The 25,893-nt window shown below is 43.1% G+C and overlaps 1 protein-coding gene across 3 annotated transcripts in view; it reads right to left on the reverse strand.

The window, feature by feature from the left end:
- The window catches only part of OSBPL9 (oxysterol binding protein like 9), a 260,826-nt gene that overhangs the window by 52,616 nt on the left and 182,317 nt on the right, over positions 1–25,893 (reverse strand). For 2 of the 3 annotated variants that reach the window (XM_082265507.1, XM_082265509.1), the window contains 4 exons: positions 18,884–18,922; positions 7,137–7,230; positions 5,743–5,847; positions 3,836–3,995 (listed from right to left, as the gene is read on the reverse strand). In XM_082265507.1, the coding sequence (XP_082121633.1) occupies positions 3,836–3,995; positions 5,743–5,847; positions 7,137–7,230; positions 18,884–18,922 (398 nt within the window). The remainder of the gene's footprint in view (positions 1–3,835; positions 3,996–5,742; positions 5,848–7,136; positions 7,231–18,883; positions 18,923–25,893) is intronic. The other variant, XM_082265508.1, reaches the window with a different exon arrangement.

Raw genomic sequence — 25,893 nt, forward strand, 5'->3', positions numbered from 1 at the left:
ATGCAAGGGTCTGTCAGGAGTCCAGAAACTCAATGACCTTTTATATATACACTAACAACAAGTAAACAGATCACAGGTGGGGATGGTTACCTTTAATAGCCATTCAAACCCCTTTGTGTCAACTTGTGTGTATGTTATCAGGCCAAAATCACCAGGGTATGGAAACTTTTGATCAGGGTCATTTGGGTAGTTTCTGTTGTCATTATGATTTAAAAAGAGTAAACACAGTTGACTGATAATACATGCCTTCAGCCAAACACTAACCATAAGTGAAAGAAAAGTTTTTATGTTATCTTTCATATTCTTGGAAAAATGGCCAAGAAATCAAATTCTGCCAGGGTATGTAAACGTATAAGCACAACTGTATAATGTCCCACAGTTAACAGTGCATTTCAGAGCACAATCCAAGCCATGAAGTCCAAGGTATTGTCTGTAGACCCCCGAGACAGGATTGTATCAAGGCACAGATCTGGGGAAGGGTACAGAAAAATGTCTGCAGCATTGAAGGTCCCAATGATCCCACAGTGGTCTCCATCATCCATAAATGTAAGAAGTTTGGAACCACCAGGACTCTTGCTGGAGCGGGCCGCACGGCCAAACTGAGCGATCAGGGGAGAAGGGCCTTAGTCAGGGAGGGGACCAAGAAGATGTAGGTAACCGACAGAGCTCCAACGTTTTTCGGTGGAGAGAGGAGAACCTTCCAGAAGAACGACCATCTTTGCAGCACTCCACCAATCAGGCCTGTATGGTAAAATGGCCAGACAGAAGCCACTCCTCAGTAAAAGGCACATGGCAGCCCGCCTGGAGTTTGCCAAAAAGGTATCTGAGGGACTCTTAGACCATGAGAAACAAAATTCTCTGGTCTAATGAAACAAAGAAACTATCTGGCCTGAATGGCATGCGTCATGTCTGGAGGAAACCAGGCACCGCTCATCACCTGGCCAATACTATACCTACAGTGAATCATGGTGGTGGCAGCATCATGCTGTGGGGATGTTTTTCAGCAGTAGGAACTGGAAGACTAGTCAGGATTGATGGAAAGATGAATGCAGCAATGCACAGAGACATTCTTGATGAAAACCTGCTCCATAGCATTCTGGGCCTCAGGCTGGGGCGAAGGTTCATCTTCCAAAGGAGAACGACCCTAAACACACAGCCAAGATAGCAAAAGAGTGGCTCAGACTTGAACCCGATTAAACATCTCTAGAGATCTGAAAATGGCAGTCCGACACTCCCCATGCAACCTGATGGAGCTTGAGAGGTCTGCAAAGAAGAATGGGAAAAACTGCCCAAAAATAAGTGTGCCAAATTTGTAGCATCATACTTAAAAGAACCAGTGGCTGTAATTGGTGCCAAAGGCGTTTTTCAACAGCAAAAAAACTAGGGCAGAGCATATTGCACACATAATTAGCGATGATGGGGGGATGGTTACAGAGGACACTGAAAAAGCAACCGTGCTGAATGCTTTTTTCTCGTCAGTCTTTACACAGGAAACGGAGGGGTACACTGACCATGACTGTATGGTTAGTAGTAATACACAGGATTTGCCACTATGGCTAACAGAGGGTGAAATCAGGGAAAGGCTGGATAAACTTAACACAAACAAATCACCAGGCCCGGATGGCGTACATCCGAGAGTACTCAAGGAACTCAGTAAGGTTATATCCAGACCACTGTTCCTGATCTTTGCTGACAGTATTAGGACAGGAGATGTACCAGGGGATTGGAAGAAAGCTAACGTGATTCCGATATTCAAAAAGGGCCAGAGGCATATCCCGGGAAATTATAGGCCTGTCAGTTTGACATCAATAGTATGTAAACTTCTGGAGGGGATGATAAGGGATTATATCGTAGAGTTTGCTAAAGACAACAACATCATCAGCAGTAATCAGCATGGGTTTACAAATGGGCGTTCTTGTCAAACCAATCTCTTAGCATTCTACGAGGAGGTAAGCTGTGAGCTAGATAGGGGGAGACCAGTGGATGTGGTGTACTTGGATTTCGCTAAGGCGTTTGATACAGTTCCCCACAAGCGCTTAATTTATAAAATAAGGTCTGCAGGTATCGACAGCAGAGTTTGCTCTTGGATACGGAATTGGCTTAAAGGGCGTGTCCAAAGGGTGGTAATAAACAGCGCATACTCAGACTGGTCTGAGGTTGTAAGCGGGGTGCCCCAGGGCTCAGTCCTGGGACCAACCTTGTTCAATTTATTCATAAAAAGCATTGAGGACGGGATCAGTAGTGCGTTATCAGTTTTTGCAGATGACACAAAATTGGCCAGGGCAATAACTGCACAGCATGAAGCAGATATCCTACAGAATGACCTGGACAAAATTACAGAGTGGGCAACGACATGGCAAATGAGGTTTAACGTGGAGAAGTGTAAGGTTTTGCACTTGGGGACTAAAAACATAAAAACACAATACACGTTAGGAGGGGAACCCTTGGGGGAATCAAAAATGGAGAAGGATCTGGGAGTCTTGGTTGATGATAGATTAGGCAACAGCATGCAATGTCAAGCGGCAGCTGCCAAAGCCAGCAGAATATTAGCATGCATAAAGAAAGGGATGTATTCCAGAGATAAGACTATAATCCTTCCACTTTATAAAACTCTGGTCCGACCGCATCTGGAGTATTCTGTCCAGTTCTGGTCGCCAGTCCTCAGGAGGGATGTGTTGGAGCTGGAGAGAGTCCAGAGAAGGGCAACTAAACTAATTAGGGGATTGGAGGACCTTGACTATGAAGAGCGTCTACAATCGCTCGATTTATTCTCCCTGGAGAAGAGACGTCTGAGGGGGGACATGATAGCAATTTATAAATATCTTAATGGGGATCCCAGCTTAGAAAAAAAGCTGTTCATTCGAAGGGATTGCATGAGGACTCGAGGGCATACAATGCGATTAGAGGAGAAGCGTTTTAACCACAGGCAACGTGGGGGGTTCTTTACTGTTAGGGCTACAAGATTGTGGAATTCTCTACCACAAGAGGTGGTTTCTGCGGGTAGTATGGTGGCTTTCAAAAGACTCTTAGACTTACATCTCAAGGATCAGAACATTCAGGGGTATGTGAGATGAGTACAGCCACGCACACCTACACAGGTTGAACTGGATGGACTATTGTCTTTATTCAACCTCACCTACTATGTAACTATGTATGTAACTATGTAACTATGTAACAACGTATTAAGCAAAGGCATGAATACTTATGTACATGTAATTTTTATTTTTTTTTAATACATTTGCAAAGATTTCAAGCAAACATCTTTCACATTGTCATTATGGGGTATTGTTTGTAGAATTTTGAGGAAAATAATGAATTGAATCCATTTTGGAATAAGGCTGTAACAATATGTGGAAAAAAGTGGAGTGCTGTGAATACTTTCCAGATGCACGGTATGCAAATATTGAAATTAAGATAAGTTGGTATATGCATTGTAACTTGTAAAGGGTCTGGTAGAATTTTGCTGAGCTGCAAAGGAAAATAAAGGTACTATGGAGGTTTTTTTTTTTTTTGCAGTTAGGCAGACCATGGGTTTCCTCTGTTATTTCTAAGTGCTTTCAGGGTTTGTTGCGCATGTCTGCCAAAAAATGACTAAGGCTGCAATTAGAGAAGGCAGAACCTGGAAGCCAATACCATAGTCAAATTAAGCTCAGTCCAATAGCGTCTGCGATTGTTCATACAACCTTTAGGCATCAACACACATTTTCCAAATCAGAGTAAGCATGTTAGGGGAATGATTGTCTAACTGTGATCTATGGCTAGATTTGTACAAGATGCTCTAAGATTTAGGTTAATAACAAAACACATCTGTACAGAGGCTAAGACAAACACTTACTCCATGCAATGCTTTGGGGAGGAGCTGCTCTGGTAAAATTCATCTGCGTCGTAGAACTCATCTTCGCTGCTGGAGTAGGAGAAGTCTGGGACTGTGTTCGGTGACAGATTGACGTGGCTGGGGGAGGTCAAACTACTGCTGGGAACAGACTGACCACTTCCTGTCAGAAGAGAACAGGCACTAGTCAACAACATGACCATATAATGCTGTGGTCTCCTCCTGGAGAATGAATATTCATAACCACTTATTACAAGAAATCTGTTGCATGGCAAAATTACTCTGTGAAAAGCCTGGGATGGAAGCAGCCACTCGGATTCCCAAGCCATATTAAGTTCAGGTGCAGCATCCATAGTTAAGGCTAGATATTAAGCAGAGAGTTAATGCTAGCACTTAAAAGTAGAACGAAGGGCAAAACTTTTTTTTTTTTTTTTTTTTCGGCTTTGCATAAGAGTGGAGAGGGATTAGAATGCTTGTCAGTTTTTATTGCCCACATTTTGGGTTATCCATAGAAAATACAGGGGACATTTTCCAATGGGGAAACTAGTTCTGGTGACCCGGGGGTCCCCAAAGAATTCCCTTTATTTTCAGGGATTTCCTCTCACTTCCTGTTTGGTTATGGGAAAGGAAGTGAAGGGAAATATCCACAATGGTACACAGATGGGGAAAAAAAAATAAAAAAAAAATCTGACGGGGGGTTTAAAACACTCAAATTTTGCATATAGCTCTACCTTAAGAGTTGGCACCACAACAAGGGGCATTTGGACTGCGCTTGTTCAAAGTTTTTATACGATTTTCAAATGTTCTGCATTAGGAGTGTAGAGAATTGCAAAGCTGCAGTTCATGTAGTAACCTTTGGACAAACTATCTAGAGCTAAGCACTTAAAGCAGTAATAAAGTCAAATTTAGCTAAAACACTGACAGGCAGGGTTTTTTATAACAGAGTGGTCTCTTCTGTCATGAAGGACTCTTACGGCCTCTCAGCGGTAATGTGATCTGAGCTCAGATCACATTTATGGCACCCACTCTATGCCATGATGCAGTGACTCCCTTCGGCATGTGCGGGAGTGAAGTCATTGTAGCTCGGCCATTCAAACACTCTAACATAAAAATCCCAGAAGGACTAGGAGAAGATGGAAGTGCCCAAGCACTGACAGCGCAGTGGTGCATACTAGCACATTGTGGCATACACCTGCAAGGGGCTGGGATATACTGTGTCAGCAGAGGACTTGAACCCAGGAAAAAAAATTCTACTTTTCCAACTTGCTTTTCCTGCTCTATACCCCAAAACAGAAATAGAAGCTTTCAAGTACTAAAGCAACACTTAGACTTATTTTATTCAGCCTGCCGGCTACTATATTCTGACAACTGGCACCCACAGCTGTTAGAATACCGAAATAGTGCCAGCATCCAATTGTATGCAGTTACTGTTTGGCCAGCAATAATTCCAACCAGCTCCTTCAACAAAAGTCAACTGAACAATTGATTTTTGCCCAACCATGGCTTATATTTCAACTGATTCAACAGAAATTAGCTAAAATTCAAGCCGTGTACAGCAGATTTTACCTCAAATTCCCTTCAGACTGCTGCTTCTCACTTCTGACAGCTGAGGAACTGAGCTGCAGTATAAAGTGGGATCTGCATGAAGCACTGAATGGCCCACCAATCTTTCCCACACAGATCGCACCTCTACCCTCATACCCAAAGTACTGGCAATGTAAAAGAATGATGGGACTAAGACCAGGCCTGTTCCACCTAAAAAATAAGTAATCAAAGTGCTCTATATTTATTTATGCATAACAAACAACGAGGAGCGGCAGCAGTAAAAACAAAAAAAATTAGTCTGGTCTCACATTGGTTCAACTTAGTAATTCTATAACTGGAAATGTACTTGGAAATGTAGGTCTCACCTGTGCTATTTGGAGTGGGAGTCTGATGGCTTCCGAGGCCAGTTACTGCTGAACCTACAGCCAACGATGACGGCCGCTGCTCACCTTTACCAACCTGCACAGCCTCTGAAAAATAAAAACCTCAAATCAATGAGCAATGTCCGGGGGGGAATCACCCTTTACACAAAATATCTATGGTTTATGCTACACATGAGCAAGAATAAAGTTCTTAAACAGTATAAGTGAAATCCATCAATCTTACACAGTAAATATGCTTAAAGTGGTTGTAAACATCAAGACCTGAAATATGAACAATGCATACCCCTCTAAAGTGTGTACTTGTCTCAAATAAGCGCCCCAAGTGTCACTTCTGTCTGCTGCTTTGTTCCTCTGCGATCAGCATGAATCACTTTTGACATGTTTTCCTGACACCACAATAAAATAAATGGTGCCAGGAGAAGGAGCCTCAGCCGATTGACAGTGTCAGCTCTGTTCCTGTGTGCTGTATGGAGGGGTGTGTTTCCCTTCCCTCCAATCAGCTCTCTGCGCTCTCCTCCCCATCTTCTTGGAAGCTCAGACAAGCGTTATAATTCAGCACTTTTAATAGATGTAGATAAGAGAAGACTTAAACAGGTACAACGTATGTAGGAGGGTTTGTTTCATCTTTACTGGGTATATGTAAGGGTTTACAACCAATTTAAGGGCTCATTCACACAGGCAGAGAGCCCTGCAGAGTGTGAAGCGCCGCTGGTTTATAATTTTTGCACTAGTGTGTAGCTGCATGCAGGCAGCTCAAATAAATGAATAGATGCACATCAGCTGTACAAACCCACTCACATAGCCAAGTTTGACAGCTACACAGAAGGGTGTACAGGCCGACGTAGAGCCTGTGTCCAGTGCTGTGTGTCTGTCCATGTGTGCCTGTCAAACTTGGATGTGTGGTGTGTCTGTACAGCAGATTTTCAATACTGTGGTTGTAAACCTCTGAAATGAAAAATAAACAAAGCATAGCCTTCTGTACTGTGTACTTGCCTCGATCCAAAGCACTTAGTATTATTTCTGCCTGTTGTCCCCTTCCTCTGCTATCTATATGCATCTTTGCTGACAGGTTATGACTGCAAGCAATCATAGGTGATGGGGGAAGGGAGTTCCAGCGCACAGCCTGTGATTGACAGCCTCAGTTGTGCAGGTTTCCCTATTAGACTGTGTTGAGGGGGTGTGTGTCTGTTCCCTCCACTCAGGTCTCAGATTATACTCTCCTCTCTGAGCTGTGCAGAGTACAACATCAGATCCCAAGCCCCTGCCTCAAAGTCTGGGAGTCTAGTCACTTGAACAGGTATATGTAAGGGTTTACAACCACTTTAGGAATCATTTGCCAAAAACAAAACAAGGAAACAAACTGAAAAACACTCTACCTGACAATGGAACAGTTTGCGTAGGCATGGTTCGAATCACAACTGGCTCCAATGGACTGGGCTGGTAAATAGAATCCACAGGATTTATAGTGCTCTATAAAAGATAAGATAGAGCGTTGGGTTGGAGCGTCACCCTAAGCTGATCCAAGACAGTATGAGCTATCAAAACTTCAATTGAGACTGGTTTGAGGACAGGCAAGCGTTTGCTGGGTTTAGATCCCTTCTACCAACACAGAAATGGCTTTCATAAACCTGATTAAGTGATGTGGAAAGCATTTTTTATTCAATTCCCCCCCGAGTTCAAGAAATACAGGAAATATTTTACGAATTACCCATCACTTGCCTAGAATAATGTAATTTTTGACTTACCGTAAAATACATTTCTTTGATGTTCATAGATGGACACAGCTCCTGATCTTCATAACCATTGGGATATACTGCCCCCTACAGGAGTAGGACACTAGGCAGAAAAATAAATAATCTGGCTACACCTATGGGCAGTCCCAGGGGATAAACTCCCTTTTCCTGCTATAGGTACTCCGTTTTGTTACAGTGTCAGAAGAATTACCACTCCACAGAGGGGTGGGTGCAGTGTCTGTCAATGAACATCAGAGAAATAGTTTTTATGGCGAGTTGAAAATCCGATTTTCTCTTTCGTTCATTGACGGACACAGCTCCTGATCCACCTCGGGGATGCCCCAATGGAGACACAACTGATGAAACACCTCCGGATGAAGGGACCACTCCCCTTGGTCCAATGTCTGCCCACTGAGATAATCCTCCTGCCAGTTTTCCACCCCCGGAATGTACACCGCGGAGAGGGCTGGAATGAACCGTTCTGCCTACCTTAGAATGCCAGCTACCTCCCAAGCCGCGAGGACACTTTGTGCCCACTTGGTGATTGACATAAGCCACGGCTGTGGCATTATCTGATTGAATACACACTGGACAATCCTGAAGATGATCCGTTCAATGGCACAGTCTGATCGCTCGGAGTTCAAAGACATTGATCGGTAGTCAGGACACTTCCAGTGTAAAGATCCCCTGAGCAGAATTCTTGCCAAGGACGCCTCCATAGGCGGACAGGCTGGCATCTGTGGTGACCACTGTCCAATACAAAGGGAGGAAGGATTTTCCCAGCCGAAGCCCAGGAGAGCAAAGCCACCATATCAGCAACTCTTTAGTTCCCCCGGCTCAGCTGGATCCGATTGTCTAGAGACAGCAGAGTCTTGTCCCATTTGGCCAGAATCCCTGTTTGCAGGGACCTCGTATGGAACTGTGCAAACAGAACCACCTCAAAAAAAGGTAGACACCATCAGGCCCAGCACCCGCATAAAAGTCCGGAGGGATGACCATCTGCTGGACAGCAGGAGATGAATTGCAGCCTGCAATTTCTGGAGTTTGTCCAGAGGAAGGAGCACTCTGGCTAAGGCTGAGTCCAGAGTCAGACCCAGATAGTCCAGCTTTGTAAACTGAACCAGAGCAGACTTCTGACAATTCAGAATCCAGCTAAACTCCCTCAGAGTTCATATGGTGATTTCCAGGTTTTCCACCAGAGCAGTAGTGGACTTCGCTCGCAGAAGGAGGACGTCCAAGTAGCCCAGTACCACGATAACCCGTTGGCGTAATGACACTAGCACCGGGACTAACACTGACTGTGAAGACCTGTGGAGCAGAGGCGAGAACAAAGGGTAAACGCCACACACTGATAATGCTCCTCTCCCATGATGCAGGGATTGCCACCACTGTGCGAATAGACTCCTGAACTTCTGCACCCACACAAAGCAGTTCAGCCCCTTGAGGTCCAGGATTTGCCTTCCTTCATGGGAACTGTAAACAGGTTTGCGTAAAACCACTGAAAATGTTACGATGTTGGAACCAGACAATCACCCTTTGAAGCAACAGGTTTTGTACCGCCCCAAACAAACCCTGTAAGCGGTCCAGGGATAGGCGCAAGTTGGAAGGAAAGAACCTTGCCGGGGAACAAGAGCGAAACTCAATCTTGTAGCCGGACCGAATAACTTTGTGGACCCACTTGTCTTGTATCAGGGAAGTCCACCAGTCCGGAAACCAGCGAAGACATCCCCCACCCCCGATCTGGATGAGGGCGCACCTTCGTACTGAAGGAGCCTTGTCCACGGGTCTGGAGAAGCCCGCTCTCAGCTTACCAGACCATGTTCGTTTGGATCCTCCAGAAGAGGCCCTGAAAGACTTTGAGCCCTTGTCAATCGACCCTGAGGGATGAAAAAATTGCTTATGAGCTGAGAAGGAGGGTCTATGAGGAGGTTCCTTGCCCTTAGTAGCCTGTGGAAGAAAAGTACTCTTACCCCCTGTGAGACCCTTAATGATGTCATCCATGGTAGCCCCAAACAGGAGATTTCCTTGAAAGGGGCGATCAGTCAAGGCCTTTTAAGAAGTCTGATCCACAGACCAGCATTTAGGCCAAAAGACACGCCAAAGGACCACTGCCAAAACAGAGAGCCGAGCCACAAGGGAAGCCACATCCCAAGAGGCAAAAACTGCATAAAAGTGCAGGCCCTGTACCAGCTGGCAAAGGCAGGGGGGAAGCTATTCTCCCTCTATGTCACGGCGTAAAAGCTTTGCCCATTTGAGTTTGCGACACCAGGGCAATGGTGAATACAAGCCTCAGTGCCGAACCAGCCAGTGTACAAAAAACAAACCTTAGTGCTGCGCTAAATAAGATCATATAAAACAATCAATGAATACCAACAACTGCTAAAACCTCAGTTGTGACAAGTGTGTGCTATACTATAGATAACATGTGAATTATTAATACTTGTGATATAATCAGATGCTTCTTTAAAAACAAAGTCCACAAGTATGCAAATTTTATGTAAATATATTGTGATGATCCTTCCTGCCACCGACATCCATGTTGAATAGGGTGCTCACTCTTCCTTTCGTACAATTAAATGAACACATCCATGTGCCACCACGATGAGTGCTCCCCCCTTATAGTTGGGTTTCCACCTCAAATGATGTGACCTCGCACCTAAGCTCGGTCTAATAACACCTTTTTGCCTCTCCCCAGCCTGGGGATGAGCATCCAGTTAGCCCCAATACGTACTGCTTGGCTTCTCACTCCACTCCTCCTCAGCACTGTTACAATGCCACATACGAAGAACGAATTCAATAGTGCTTTTACCTGGTTGCAGATGTGGAGGAATCATCCTCACTATCTGAGGATACGGGGCGCGTGGTCGCAGACCCAGCAGGATGACCCCCATTCACGGCAGCCGAATAAGATTCAGGATCTGATGAGACAGATGAGGCAGGGGCGCTTTTTGCTAGCCCATCGCCCGAAAACCACCTGCACCCGGGACACAAAGGACTCCAGGACCACCATCAGTGCATCGATGGATGGTTGGGACTCAGAGGGCCCCGCAGTCTCAGAGAGGGGGCAATGTGGGGAGATGTGCTCCAAAGACTCCATGGAGTCACCAGGGGGACCCCACAAAAAAATGTAAAAAACACTGCAAAGGGACAACCCCCACCCTGCTGGCAGCACCACCTGGTTGCCAGGCACAAGCACTAAGCGATCCTCAGCAGAGAGGGAGAGAACCCCACCAGACTCACCACCCAGCAGGAACAGGCACCAGCAGCCACCAGAATAGTCTGCACTCCACTTGCCGTAATCAGGAAGTGAAAAGATCCAGGAGTCAGCACCAGGGGATGAGAAGGGGCTCCTACTGCCAAAATCGCCACCCACAGGGCTCCACCGTCATGGCCACCGCTATTTTCAATTGCAAAACTGCTGCAAACTGGCCACCATAGAGACACAGGCTATAGCAAAACGGCAGCCCCGAGTGGCTTCCAAGAACCCAGGAGGGATACCTAGGCCTCAAGGACTGACCCAGGCAGGACGGGGGGCCCTGGCAAGAGCCCCCACCAGGTACAACCCCCCCCGCACAAACGATCATCTGGTCGCCCGCGGCACACCCCCCTGGCCCCCATCGCCAGCACAGCGCCCTACCCACACCCCAGGAGGTGGACCAGGCCACCCATACAGCCCTAGCATAAGTGGAAGGAGGGGGGGTAGGGGGACAGGTGAAAGGGGGAGGGTGCCTGACGGGAAGTAGGGAAACCCAGGGGTCCAAGGAGGGGCCCACTTCCACCACAAAACCCTCCAGGGGGAGAGGGGGGGACATCTACTCACCATACCAGGCACTGCTCTAGACAGAACCCCTCGCCATCGAATCAGGGGCTGTCGGCCAGGAGGAACGCAGCGGCTCAGGCCGAGACTCGGTCGTATGCAATCTTACAGGCCAGCCCCTGTCCAGTGGGGTTATGTTGCGGCCGACCTAGCGCGCAGCTGAGGTCTGCGTGCGCTCGCTGGCCAGACTGGGATGACCACTGTATCTAAATTATCCAGCCCATCGCCCATTCCGGCAGTTGATTGTAGATCTCCCAGAAAAAAAAACAGGAGAAAAAATTTCTAATCTAAAAAAAAAATTGCCAGGACTAGAAATCCCAGCAAGGTACTAGGTCCTTACTCCTGACTAGGCAGAAAGTACCTATAGCAGGGAGAGGGAGTATACTCCCTGGGACTGCCTATAGGCGTAGTCTCCAACTCCTGCAGGGGGAAGTATAATCCAATGGTTATGAAGATCAGAGCGGTGTTCATCAATGAACGAAAGAAATAATTCTTCTTAATTTTTAAGAAAATCACTGACCCTAAAAGCATCCAACTAGTGAATCTGAACTAAAAAAATGTGTTCCTGACAAAATACTTTTTAGGTAGTAAGGAAAGGATAATGATGTCTGGAAATTACACAGTCAAAAAGAGGTTGGCAATATCAGATCCCATATTCCAATCCTTCTAGGTTGCCTTTAAAAATATAGTGGGTAATACATTTATTTAAAAGCCCACAAAGCAAAACTGTCCTTTGGCCAAAGATCCTATCTCCTTTCGGGTAGGCTTTTAATTAATCTAAAGTAAACCTTTCATAGGAGAAATGTAGGGGCATATTTTTTTTGAGTTCCTGACTAAGTATTAAAGCAAGTGGGTCAGTATGGCAGCCAATCAATTGGCATTTGCAGAATAAGTCAGTAATGTCAGCCTCTTTGCTTGTTTTAGGAAAGCTTTCCTTTATAAAGAGTATCTGTAGCCAAAGCTTGTTTAGCTATAGTTTAGGCTAGAATAGGGAAGAGTAAGAACTCGTCAGGTTTTTACTGCTCCAAGAGTAATAGGTCAAAGAGAGGGCCAAATAGTAAATCCTTAGAAGTTCAGAGTCTTTATTGTTCAACTGGTTATTGCAAGCAGGGTTAAAGACATCCAATGCATTTTGGGGGCCACACAATCCAATGTTATAAGGGCTGGGTGCACTGGCAGATTGTTAATGGGGTTCAAAAGTACTCCTGCAGGCAGAGGAGGTCATAAATGGCACTCAGTACTGGTGTTCGCAGTAGGGCTTTGCCCTTTGCCACTTCTAACATTGAACACCAACGCTAACTACAGTTCATAACATACATTTTTTAGTCCATTTTATTCTTTGACCTATTACACTTGGATATCTCAACTCCTCTTCCTGGGGAGTCCACATCTTTGCGGTAATCTGCCAGATACAGGCCATTTGGGCTCAATGACTGTCCACATTTCCATAACCTGTAAAAATCTGTGTCCAGCGCACTTTTACCACTACTGCTTAGGTTATTATTGCAGTCTGCGTCGCCTTTCAGGAGATCCTGAGTTTCTCCTGGTGACCATTGTCAGAAGGAAAAAAATGGAAGAGAAATCCAAAGGTTTTGGCTAAAGATACACTCCCTAAAATTCAGGTTATAACTAAGCACCATTGGGGAGTCACATGCATTAATGCAGCATGTTATGGCATCACAATGCAGTTTTTACACTTTACTGGAACAAGAATATCTAGATAGGCCCTTATACAACATAAAGCATTCATGTACTTAATAAATTCTTAATAAAAACTGAAACACGGTATACAAATCAAACATTTACAACATCAAAAAAGGGAACATTGCAATTTACAGTGGCGATTAAATATTGATGAATGATGTCGGTTAGGAATCACATACATTGAGCTGCAAATTTGAAAGCATTGATTAAAATGGAAAATTGGTATTTGGAAAAAATGTTAATTTCCCGAATAATTGAATTTGTAGAAATAATATAAAGAAACAGAACAATTTTGTAATCTAGTAGTAAAGTAATTTAGGGTTACGAAGAATGTTTTTGCACTGCAATCTAAGATTCAATCACGTTTTGATAATGCGCTTATACTCACCTGATCCTACGTTCCAGGTGACAATTCAACCTCACGTTCAGTGGTGGATTGTTCCTGCCATCTTAACGTCCAGAGCCGGTCTATGGGCGTGATGAGGTCAGGAACAGTCCACCACACAAGACCACTAGGGTGGTAGGAGTACCAGGGACCAGTCTTGCACTGGAAGTATTAGGTGAGTGAGTATCTCTGGGCTCTCCTCTCCCCTAGACAAAAACGAGCAGTTAACCCCATGCAGTGCAAAGAGCCCCACAGCATTGGAAAGAAAAAAGTTTATTTTTTTTTTCCCAGGAGTTCCGCTTTAGCATCTAATATTTGCCACATGTTCAGGCATGGCCTTCACCCCAACTCTTAAAAACGTGTTAAAAACAGAGGGGGAGCTCCAAACAAATATTTAAAAAAACACAATTTCATCAAGTTATGCTTTTATTAAAATTTGATTTTACATGCAGTTCGAAATAACAAATTCTGTCTTTATACGTCCTGTCCTCTAATTCCTTCAGATTGGGATGGATAAGGACCAGAATTCTTAGCCAATCCTGGTTTTAATGCTTCGCAGAGTGCAGTTTCTTGAACATGCTTATAAGCATGGAGGACAAGCGGATGATCTCATCAATGTGCTTAACTTCTTCACTGTCCGGTTACAGGCTGAGGTAGCAAAGCTTTAGCAATCAAATTTTTTTTTATAGTCACTCATCAAAAAGGTGAGCAGCATTGCCGTGATTTAAGGACATGATGATAGAAGTGTGCAAACCAATGAGGTTTGCAGCAATAGGAATAATGCAGATTATTATTACCAGGCATATATTTGAGATTTGCCAAGAATGTTTTTTGCCCAAAGTTTTAACTTTAATGTTTACAGCAGTTTCTATGTTTTTGTTTGAATTCGAAGGAAAAAAAGGAAATTAGAGGCCCCATGGTGATGTTCTCAGTATTAGTTATTCTGGTCCTAACACTAGCCCTGCCTAATATGCTACACCTCCCTGACATTTGCCATCAAGTGATGGCCAGAGTTGGGAAGGCAATTCCTAGACCAGTTTTAAAACTGGACCCAGTAAAACCCATGTTAACAGTCCAACAACACAGACAGCATGCCGATTAAGGGCTCAGCATCCGAAAACAAGCATCAGAGTGTAACAGCAGTTGTGTAATATTTTGCAATGAAGGCGAAATTAGAATTGCCAAATATCTACCTAATTTAAAAACACTTGATATAGAATGTATGGCTGCTCAAGTGAAATAAATTGGGGGGAAAAAACGGCTAAATTAAAAAGGAAAAAACAACAAAGGGAAGCTGAAAGATACAACAGGATGCAGAGGATTTACTTCCATCACTGAATGGTTAGATGTGGCCAAAAATAAAGGTACTTGCAATATACATTTCTCTACTTACGGTCACCTTAGTGGTAAACAATTAGTGGAGAAACTGGCCAGAATGGTTTCAAAAACAAAAAAGCATAGGTCACCAGGACACCACGGATCCATTTAAACAATCCAAATATGTATTACAGTGATTATCTCACGGGTAAAATACAACATTTGCACAGGACCCCTTTGTCAGGCATGAGGGGCCCTGTGCAACTCTGAAACATTGCACTTATCCTTAAGATGATCCCTGTAATATATTTTTGCACTTTTAAATTGATCCATTGTGTGCAGGTAACATATGCGTTCTTGTATGTGGATCACCGGTTAACAAACTGGTTGTTGCTGTAGCACCTCCACACGCCAGGCTTTACCCTGAAAAGAATGTGATGGGAATATATCCATGATTAACCCCAGAAATTTTTGTGTGGGAAAAAAACAAAATAGTAATTGTGACCCCCCCAAAAGATTCCCACCATTTAATTCACAGGGCATGGTATTCCTCCAATGTGATGCTGATTTTGATGGACTGTTATTTCTGTATCAAAACGCAAGAATCTTACTCTTGGAGGAAGATGCCCCACATAAAGGAAAGGGCAAAGAGGTTGAGACATCCCAATTACAAAAAAATAAATAAATAAAAAGTTACCATACATTAATACATACTGCCATGAATGCATAAACGCACAGAATACAAAACACCAATTACATCAGAGGAGTATGCATGTTGAGTATTCATTATGCTACACAAATGCCAGAATGAGCCCTGAGAATAGGCAGTTTATATTACAAGCGAATACAGGAAGATAAGGAAACAATATATATTTAATTTGTCATAATCAAGATTTAAATCATGCAAATCTAAAAAAAAAAAACAATACTATGAAGGGCAAAAAAACAAGAAGTGTTTTTGGGATTAAAGGCCGATTTAAATAAAAAAACATAATAAAATGTACATACCTATCAGAGTCTTGACAGAAATCAGTCCCGTGTGGTCACAAAACTTTCCTGACCACAATGCACTTTAGTTTGTATTCTTCCTGAGCACACATTAATGCCCCCTTTGCAGGTTGCAAAATGATTGTCTCAAGTAAGACACAATGACGAATAATGATAAGCAACACTTAAACATGTGAACCCAATACCAATATTTGAATGGTCTACATGACTACTTATGGCCACAGACAGACGGCTAGTGATATTTGTACTCGCCAGAGTTCTTCCTATTCTTTCTCACATTCCCATTGATTCCCCATAGACTTCATGCACATGGGTATGCTCCAAATAGGTTTCCAGAAAAAAATGCCTCTTATCTTGGGAATTTGCGCTTTTATAAGCATATGAGCGTAAACTTATTTTATTGGCTGGAATATACATTTATTCTAACCATTAGAGTAAATTTTCGCACACATGCTTTAATGTGCATAAATGATGCTCATAAGTGTCTCTCAAAATGCAGCTTTGGGGCATTTTTTTTATGCCCCTGAACACTGTGCAGAAATACACACATATACGCCTGCAAGTGCACGGCCACATTAAACATGCAGCATGAACCCATAAACTAAAAAATCCGCAAGAAAGGACCTCTACAGAAATGCCTGCATGATGTGAATGGCCACATTAAACAACATGCAGCATGAACCAATAAACTAAAAAATACACAAGAATGGACCTCTACAGAAACGTTAACTATAAAGATGTTAACAGCCTAATGGGCCATACACACTATAAGATTTTCTGAAGAATTTTTCCTTTAGATTTACCAAAACCATAGAATACGAGATCAAACCTAAACACTTTCAATTTGTATGCAATCTGTCAGGCCCTTGCACTACATAGAAAAGGTAAATCTGAAGGAAAAAGTCTTCAGAAAATCTTATAGTGTTTGCATTGCTGCAGCTCTGAAAAGCAATTAGTGCTGAATCACTTTTCAGAGCACCGTGCTGCAACCGCATGCATTACACACAGTTGCAAACGCAACAGGGGGTATATTTTTGTTGCGGTATGCGCACACCCCCTCAGGCTGCCTTTGGCCATTGGGGCTTAACTGCCTGCTTTTTACAGCCCTCCCAACTGCAACCACCCTTAATGGAAATTATAAGCATATGGCAACTGAACCAATGAAATACTTGCCTTTTAAAGAAAAAAAAAAATGCTGCTCCGGGGGCTGCCGTATAGTATCTCACAAAAGTGAATACACCCCTCACATTTTTGTAAATATTTTATTACTCAGAACAGGGCTCTTATGGTCTGAGCACCGACAGGCTGAACCCCCCCCCCCCCTTCCCCAATCCTTCAACCTCTGCAGCAATGTTGGCAGCAGTATCTATTTGCCAAAGACAACCTCTGGATAGGACGCTGAGCACATGCACTCAACTTCTTTGGTCGACCATGGCGAGGCCTGTTCTGAGTGGAACCTGTCCTGTTAAACCGCTGTATGGCCTTGGTCACCGTGCTGCAGCTCAGTTTAGGGGGTCTTGGTAATCTTCTTATAGCCTAGGCCATCTTTATGTAGAGCAGCAATTCTTTTTTGCAGATCCTCAGAGAGTTCTTTGCAATGAAGTGCCATGTTGAGCTTCCAGTGACCAGTATGAGAGAGTGAGAGCGATAATGCCAAATTTAAACACACCTGCTCCCCATTCACACCTGAGATCTTGTAACACTAATGAGTCACATGACACCAGGGAGGGAAAATGGCTAATTGGGCCCAATTTGGAGATTTTCACTTATGGCGCTTTTCCACTGCATGGAACCGAACGGTTCGGCTTGCTTTTGTTCTTTTCCACTGCTGGTACCGCATGGTACGGTGTAGGAACGGTTCGGTACGGTGGCGCTTTTCACTGCATGGAACCGAACGGTATGGCTCTCAAAAACAGTACCACCTCGATTGTGGTTCCAAGAGGTACCATACCCGGTACCATATCCCACAATCCTTTGCATGCAGTCACTACTAGCCACTGATTGGTCAGATAATCCCACCCACCCTGTTGTTATCCCACCCACTTAATTTTAGTACTACTTAAGTGGAAAAGCAAACCATACTGTACCGAACCGTTCCAACACCGTACCATGCGGTACCAGCAGTGGAAAAGCAAACCGGGCCAAGCAGGGCCCAGTAGAGCCGAGCCGGTACTTGCAGTGGAAAAGTGCCATTAGGGGTGTACTCACTTTTGTTGCCACCGATTTAGACATTAATGGCTGTGTGTTATTTTGAGGGAACAGCAAATTTACACTGTTATACAAGCTGTACACTCACTACTTTACATTGTAGCAAAGTGTCATTTCCTCAGTGTTGTCACCTGAAAAGGTATAATAAAATATTGACAAAAATGGGAGGGGTGTACTCACTTTTGTGAGATACTGTATTTGTAATGCCTAGCCACTTAGATGACAAAGTTGTCAAGGCCTCCACACCTTACAGTCAGCCCTGGAGCTTGTAGCAATGTTTTTCTACTAAAAGCATTGCAGCCCTTCTAATGGCTACCGACCATTACTCTGCACATTCTCACAAAAGCCCTGAATCGGTCATGTATGCATGTTGGCAAGGCACTGTTCGCTTAGGTTAGGTTTTGGGAAATTTTACATTTTAGGCAGCAATTCTCGGATGAGCTGAAAGAAAGAGAAATACAGAAAATGCAAAACAGACTCAGCTCATGGAACTCACAGAACAGAAATTGAACTTCTATCACTAAAAGAGCCAAGCGGAGCGTCTGCTTTCCCTATACAGCTGTATTATTTGCAATGAAATGACAAAAGCACTTTCATTTATTGGAGAATATATTACTAAATCAATAACACACATATAGCCAATGTAGGGCACGTAACGTACAATGAACCACAGTAATCCATCAGAGTGCAATCAGAGTGTTAGGTGTGAATTAGGATTGGTTAAAATGTATTACTACGCTCTACTGGACAGAGACTGCCTTCCAAAAAAAGCAGTGTTAAAGACATTCCACAGAAACCGGTTTAGTGTTAAGATGGAGGGGGTAATGGTTTGCCTGAGGAGCAGATGAAGTGACAAGATCTAGAAGAAGAGTGAGAAGATCAGATCTTTCTGAGATCAGGTGAACTTTCTGCGGGAAGAAAAAGGAAGTGAAACATTACGTATAAACTTACTAGAAGTCCATCTGCGTGCTTGTCCTCGTTAGTTTGGTCCTTAAGAAAACAAATGTTAACATTGAGAACATGCAGGAAAAGTTTAGGGCACATATAATAGCTGACCTGACAGAACAGTAACTATTGCAGATCGTTTATAAAAACTAGCTCAAAAACATTAAAGAGGTTTTCAAAAAGCACTGGAGGAAAATCGTTTTTACTGCAGTGTCAAGATATGCCAACTGTTTGCTATGAGAAAGGCTCCTCCATTCTAGTTTTTATAAAAGATCTCTGAATTCTCTGTGCTGGGGCATGAATTTCCAAGTGTGTCATACTGAAAGGCTTTAAAGGAAACCAATATTGACAGCAATACAAATGCTACATTTATATCTGGTCTTGAAACTGCTAGTGGCCTGACCTCAATACTTTGAGTCATCTATCCAGGATAAGCATGTACAGTGGTGATTGAACGTTTGGTCACCCCAGGTAAAAATTTGTATTAATGTGCATAAAGAAGCCAAGGAAAGATAGAAAAATCTCCAAAAGGCATCAAATTACAGATTAGACATTCTTATAATATGTCAACAAAAGTTAGATTTTATTTACATCATTTACACTTTCAAAATTACAGCAAACAAAAAAATGGTGTCTGCAAAAGTTTGGGCACCCTGCAGAGTTAATATCTTGTACTGCCCCCTTTAGCAAGTATCACAGCTTGTAAACGCTTTTTGTAGCCAGCCAAGAGTCTTTCAATTCTTGTTTGAGGTATCTTTGCCCATTCTTCCTTACAAAAGTCTTCCAGTTCTTTGAGATTTCTGGGCTGTGTCACGCACTGCTCTTTTAAGGTCTATCCATAGATTTTCAATTATGTTGAGGTCCGGAGATTGTGAAGGCCATGGCAAAACCTTCAGTTTACGCCTCTTGATGTTATCCCCTGTGGATTTTGAGGTGTGTTTAGGATCATTATCCATTTGTAGAAGCCATCCTCTCTTGAACTTCAGCTTTTTCACAGATGGCATCAAGTTACCATCCAAAATTTGCTGAAATTTTATTGAATCCATTTTTCCTTCTACTCGTGAAATGTTCCCTGTGCCACTGGCTGCAATACAACCCCAAAGCATGATTGATCCACCCCCATGCTTAACAGTTGGACAGAGGTTCTTTTCATTAAATTCTGTGCCCCTTCTTCTCCAAACGTACCTTTGCTCATTCCGGTCAAAAAGTTCGATTTTAACCTCATCGGTCCACAGAACTGGTTTCCAAAATGCATCAGGCTTGTCTATATGTTAATTTGCAAAGTTCAAACGCTGATTTTTGTGGTGAGGACGCAGGAGGTTTTCTTCTGAGGATTCTTCCATAAAGACCATATTTGTACAAGTATCTCTTTATAGTGGAATAGTGTACCACAACTCCAGTGTCTGCCAGATCTTTCTGGAGGGATCGTGCAGTCAAACGTGGGTTTTGAATTGTTTTTCTCACAATCCTGCGAGCTGTTCTGTCTGATATTTTTCTTGGTCTTCCAGATCTTGCTTTAACTTCCACTGTTCCTGATGACTGCCATTTCTTAATTACATTCCGAACAGAGGATATTGACATCTGAAAACGCTTTGCTATCTTCTTATAGCCTTCTCCAGCTTTGTGAGCGTCAACTATTTTCAGTTTCAGTTTTCTAGACAACTGCTTAGAAGATCCCATGGTGCTGATTGTTGGGGCAAGGTCAGATGAGTCTGGGCATTTAAAACCTTTGAGATTGACATCACCTGGTCTTCCCAGACGATGATTGAGAACAATCCATTACACTGGCAGGTCTCAGCCTTGCAAAGGGGGCAGTGCATGCTATAAATTCTGCAGGGTTCCCAAACTTTTGCAGACGCCATTTTTTTGTTTTCTGTAATTTTGAAAGTGTCAATGATGGAAATAAAATCTAATTTTTGTTGACATATTATAAGAATGTCTAATCTGTAATTTGATGCCTTTTGGAGATTTTTCCATCTTTCCTTGGCTTCTTTATGCACATTAATACAAATTTTTACCTGGGGTGCCCAAACCTTCGATCACCACTGTAGAACAGGAAGATAAAACACATTTAGAAGGTCTAAAGCTGAACTCCGGGCACAAAAAAAAACAAATTCAATATAATACTTTCCTACAGAGCAACAAAGCATATACATCAACTGTGTGCCCAAATGGCTTTACAAACCCAGAGATGACCTTGTAAAAGCAGCCATGACATCACTGTGCTGCACATAGCCTGTGCAGAGAGCAGAGCTGTATGGCGGGCAAAGTAGGCTCCACCCACTGCAAGCTGCCTGTAGAAAACTACAGGAGGGGGTGGAGACAAGACCAGTCACCCTGCACAAAGAGAGGGAGCAGCAGCGAGTGGTCTTGATAACAAAAAAAAAAAACAAAAAAAAACTCCTACACAAAGTTTCTCTGGATTACCGCACAGAACTGGAAGGAATACACACAGTACACCAAGATTCAAGGAAGAATATACCAGACTCTTGTATTTAAACAATATTTTATTATCCAGGAGTTCAGCTTTAACTGTATACTTGCTCCAGGTTTGTGACTCCAAAAGTGATAAAAGGCATTGTTTCAACATGACAGCCAAGCATCTAGCATTTCCAGAAGGAAGGGCCAGCAATGGCAGCCTACATGCGCCATTAATACATGTTTCCTGCATACGTGCTTCAGCACATGAAAGCAGTGTGTATAGCAAGCTTTTAGAAAGTGACGGCGAAGCATTCAGGTTTGTAAAAGCCTTTCAAGCAACTCACTTCCAGTATGGAGTTAAATATATCTTAATGGGAATGCAGACTGTCAATTTAAACAAGCTGCTTCAGCAAATTTCAGAAAATGTCCAGTAGTGCTGCAGCTCACCAATTCCTACCAAATCCTACTAGAAGTTTTTTTTTTAAGCCGACTTAAACCCTTTGATACTCTCCCCATCTGTAAGCTCCATCGCTGGCGTCAACATCTTCTCCCTGGCTTATTCTGAGTTTGGGGTCATTGGCCATCTTAAAAGAGAAGTACAGGATTTGTTTTTTTCTTAAACCATATTTACCTAGGTGGATTCTGCATCTGACCCCTACCGACTCTAATACTGAGAATCGGCTCAAACACCACCGATTGCTCAGTTCGCACTGTCAGTCACCGACTTTTTGCTCTGCCCCCCCATTTACTGGAGCGCTGGGCTCACTGAGAGGCTGAACCGGATGTCAGTCCAGGCATGTGTGCACATCCCAATCATATGGTCGCAATCTTTCCTGAGCCTGGACTGCTAAAAACAAGTCACAGGAGTGCAGAAGGAACTGCACTCCAGTGATTCACAGGAGAAGCACAGACAAATGAGCTTTGGCTGTATTTCTCCTTTAACCACTTCTGGACCTGAATCGGCACTGCTTTATTTTAACTGACAATTGCGTGGCCATGCGACGATGTACCCCAAAAAAATTCATGTCCTTTTTTGCCCCACAAACAGAGCTTTTTTTGAGGGTATTTGATCAGCTCTGCAATTTCTTTTTTTTTTTTGGTATAAAAAAAATAAAAAAAAGCGTGACAATTCTGGAATATATATATATATATATATATATATATATATATATATATATATATATATATATATTTCACTTTCTGCTATATAACATGCCCAATAAAAAAAGTTAAAAATCAAATGTTTTCATCATTTTAGGCCAATTTGTATTCTGCTACATATTCTTGGTAAAAAAAAAAATCCCAATGAGTGCAATTTGATTGGATTGTGCAAAAGTTTATCGCGTCTACAAACTAGGGGAAAAATTGATGTCATGTTTTTTCCTAGTAATGGCGCTGATCAGCGATTTTTAGCTGGACTGCGACATTGCGGGGGACAGATCGGACACCTAAATTACATTTTTGACACTTGTGAGCCATGGGGGTTTTTCTAACTGCGTGGGGGGATGGGCTTATGGAATCAACACAGACCTGTACTCCTAAATAGGAAAAGTGTAAATTCCTGAGAAAACAACCGTCTGCTGTGCTTACAACAGCAGACCGCTATTCTCTCTCCACGGGGGAGCGATCGCGGGTGTCCGGCAGGTCCCGCGGATCAGCTTTCCCGCTAGTGAATGGCCATGCACGCCCCCCAGGATTGCTTCCGCGAACCGCCGTACAGGTATGGTGATTCGCATGAACCTGCTGACCTGCTGCTGCATATCTGTGGTGGCTGGTCGGCAAGTGGTTAAGTGGCCAGTCTGGGATGACGTAACTCAGGAGTTCATTCCTCTTGGCACACCTTGCTGGGTAGGGGCAGCTCAGTGAACATTCTAAAGCATCTTGCATAGAGGAAGGTAAAAAGCCTTCACTGCATTAGAGACGCAGTGTGTTTTTTCTGCAAAAAAAAATTGCTCCTGCTTGCAAGTTTCCAAATTAAGGAATAAAGGATAAATTCATCTTCTGGAATAGGTTCTTTTTTCACCCGTTTTTAGGGTGGAACATGTAACTTGTTCCTGCAAAAAAATGTGCATTTATTATTTTTTATTAAAAAAGGTGAACTTATCCTTTAAGTTCTGCTGTAAATTGACAGTCAGGAAATGTTCTATAAGCCTGGTGGTAAATATTGCTCAAAATACAAGCGAAGACAAGGTCTACAAGGCCTTAAATTAGAACTATCCAAAAAATAGAAAGTTTTCCTATAGAGAGTGTGAGGTTTATTTTTGCCATCTGTGTCCCACTGGGGAGATTTTCCCTTCCCCTTCACTTCCAGTCTCATAGACAACAGGAAGTGATAGGAAATCCCTGTAAATTAAGGGAATATCTTAGGGCCCCCCAGGTCACCAGAACTAGTGTCCCCACTGGAAGATTTCCCATCTATTACTTTTCTGGGGACAACCCAAAATTTTTTTTCGTTCACTTTCAATGATAATGGTGAACAGGATAGAGCGGGTGAATCTCCCTAACAGGGACACAGACAGCAATAAAAACTGGCAGGTATTCCAATCCCGCTCCCGTCTGTCCGAAACTAAAAAAAAAAAAAAAAAAACGAAAAAAAAAATGTTGCCTTTAGTTAGACTATAATGTGTTACTACGGTCACAAAATATTCATCTCATCCTGCAAATGTGCATTTTAGAGAGTTCACTGGAGTGCTATATTGTCTTGAAGGGAATCAATATCAAATAGCTGGGAAAATCTATCTATCTCAGTTAAAGTGGTTGTTAAGCCACTTATAAAAAATTATATAATCCCCCCCCTGTAATAGAACACTAAATGTGTCCTAGCGCTCAGCTGACTCCTCAGATCTCTCCTCTGCCCGGCTGACAGCTCCAGTGGGTGGGCCCGAGTACTGCAGCCGACGTCAGCAGGGAAGGAGGGGGAGAGGAGAGAGCCGAGCAGTCACGTGATCGCTGGGAGAAAAGCCAAAAGAAAATAAAACTGATGCAGCCACCACAACGAACAATTGGTAAAGCTGCAATATGATGCAGCCACCACATCGAACAATTGGTAAGCTGCAATATGATGCAGCCACCACATCGAACAATTGGTAAGCTGCAATATGATGCAGTCACCACATCGAACAATTCCAACCCACAACAGAGGTAGGCAACTTAAAGACAGTGACCTGTTGGGATCACCAGAGGCTCGGATCGGTCTTTCACTCTTCGTTCTATTAAAGCGGTTGTATCCTCAAAAATAAAAAAATAAAAAAAACCCTGCAGGACAAAAGCATAATGAACTAGTATGCATCACATTCTAGCTCATTATGAAATACTTACCTTAGAACGAAGCTCCGACATGGTCGCCAGGACACCGCTGAGGCAGCGGACATCTTCCCTCTGCGTCTCTTCCGGGTTCGGCGGCTCCGGCGATGTGAGTGGTCAGAGCCGTGATGACGCCACTCCCGCGCATGCGTGCAGGAGTTCACTTTCTGGCAAGGAGTCGGCAAGGCACTCTGAAGGTCCGCCGGACCTTCAGAGCACATGCGCCGCTGGTGTCAGCGGCTGCATGCAGGGCAAATATCTCATAAACCGTGCCGGTTTAGGAGATAATCGTTTTAACTACAGGTGAGCCTCATTATAGGCTTACCTGTAGGTAAAAGTTAAAAAGCAGAGTATACTACCGCTTTAAAACCATTACTCTTTGGACTAACAGGAAAACAGTGTACGGATACTACTACAGAAAACCAACAATAGCTATTGGCAAGTGAAGGATCATACAATTTTACTCTGATTACTGGTTTTTCATACAGCTGGTGCTCAAGCAGTTACCAGACTGCTGATAAATACATATGAAATGAAAGCCAAAATATTGCACATTGCTGAGACAGAAATAAAATACATGGCCATACAATGAGAAAAACAGCACAGCACAGCAATTGCAATTCAAGCAGAAAAAGATTTCAAAAAATGTTCTATTACTGTATGTATACCTCCTCCGACTATAAAGCCACCTTGATAGGGACTGATACCAATGACTACAGTGATTTTCAGAGATCACTGAAAGTCAGTCGGCGCTATATACTGTGGGTATAGAAAAGAATCTCCCCCTTTAAAATAATCATGTTTTTATTGCTTTGCAGCCTGAAATGAAAACAGACACCATTTTGTTTTTTCCAGCTGTATTTACTAAGTGCAACTTAAAGTATCCAAGTATCCAAGTGAAAGATATAACACCAACATGTCAGAAAAGAAAAAAAAAAAATCACTGAGTTGAAAAAAGGATGACCCCCCTCCTAAACATTACTCAATCAGGTGTAGCTAATCACCTTCTCATACAAAGCCATCTGACTTAACTGTGATCAGCTGTAGTCATAAATAGCTCAGCTTAAAAATAGATTTCCTGTAACATGTCAGTTCCTGGTAGTGCAAGTGAAGCAAACAATCAACTAATGGCAGCAAAAAACTGTCACTGAGATCAGACAGGCACAAGTCAGAAGATGGACACAAGCTGTATCAATGCCTAGAACCACAGTGAAGACTATTAAAGTGATTGTAAAGTCTCCTTTTTTAAGTTAAAAATAACAAACTTGTTATACTTACTTGCTCTGTACAGT

This window comes from Pelophylax lessonae (assembly GCF_965119305.1).
Source record: "Pelophylax lessonae genome assembly, chromosome: 8".
NCBI classification, from domain to species: domain Eukaryota; kingdom Metazoa; phylum Chordata; class Amphibia; order Anura; family Ranidae; genus Pelophylax; species Pelophylax lessonae.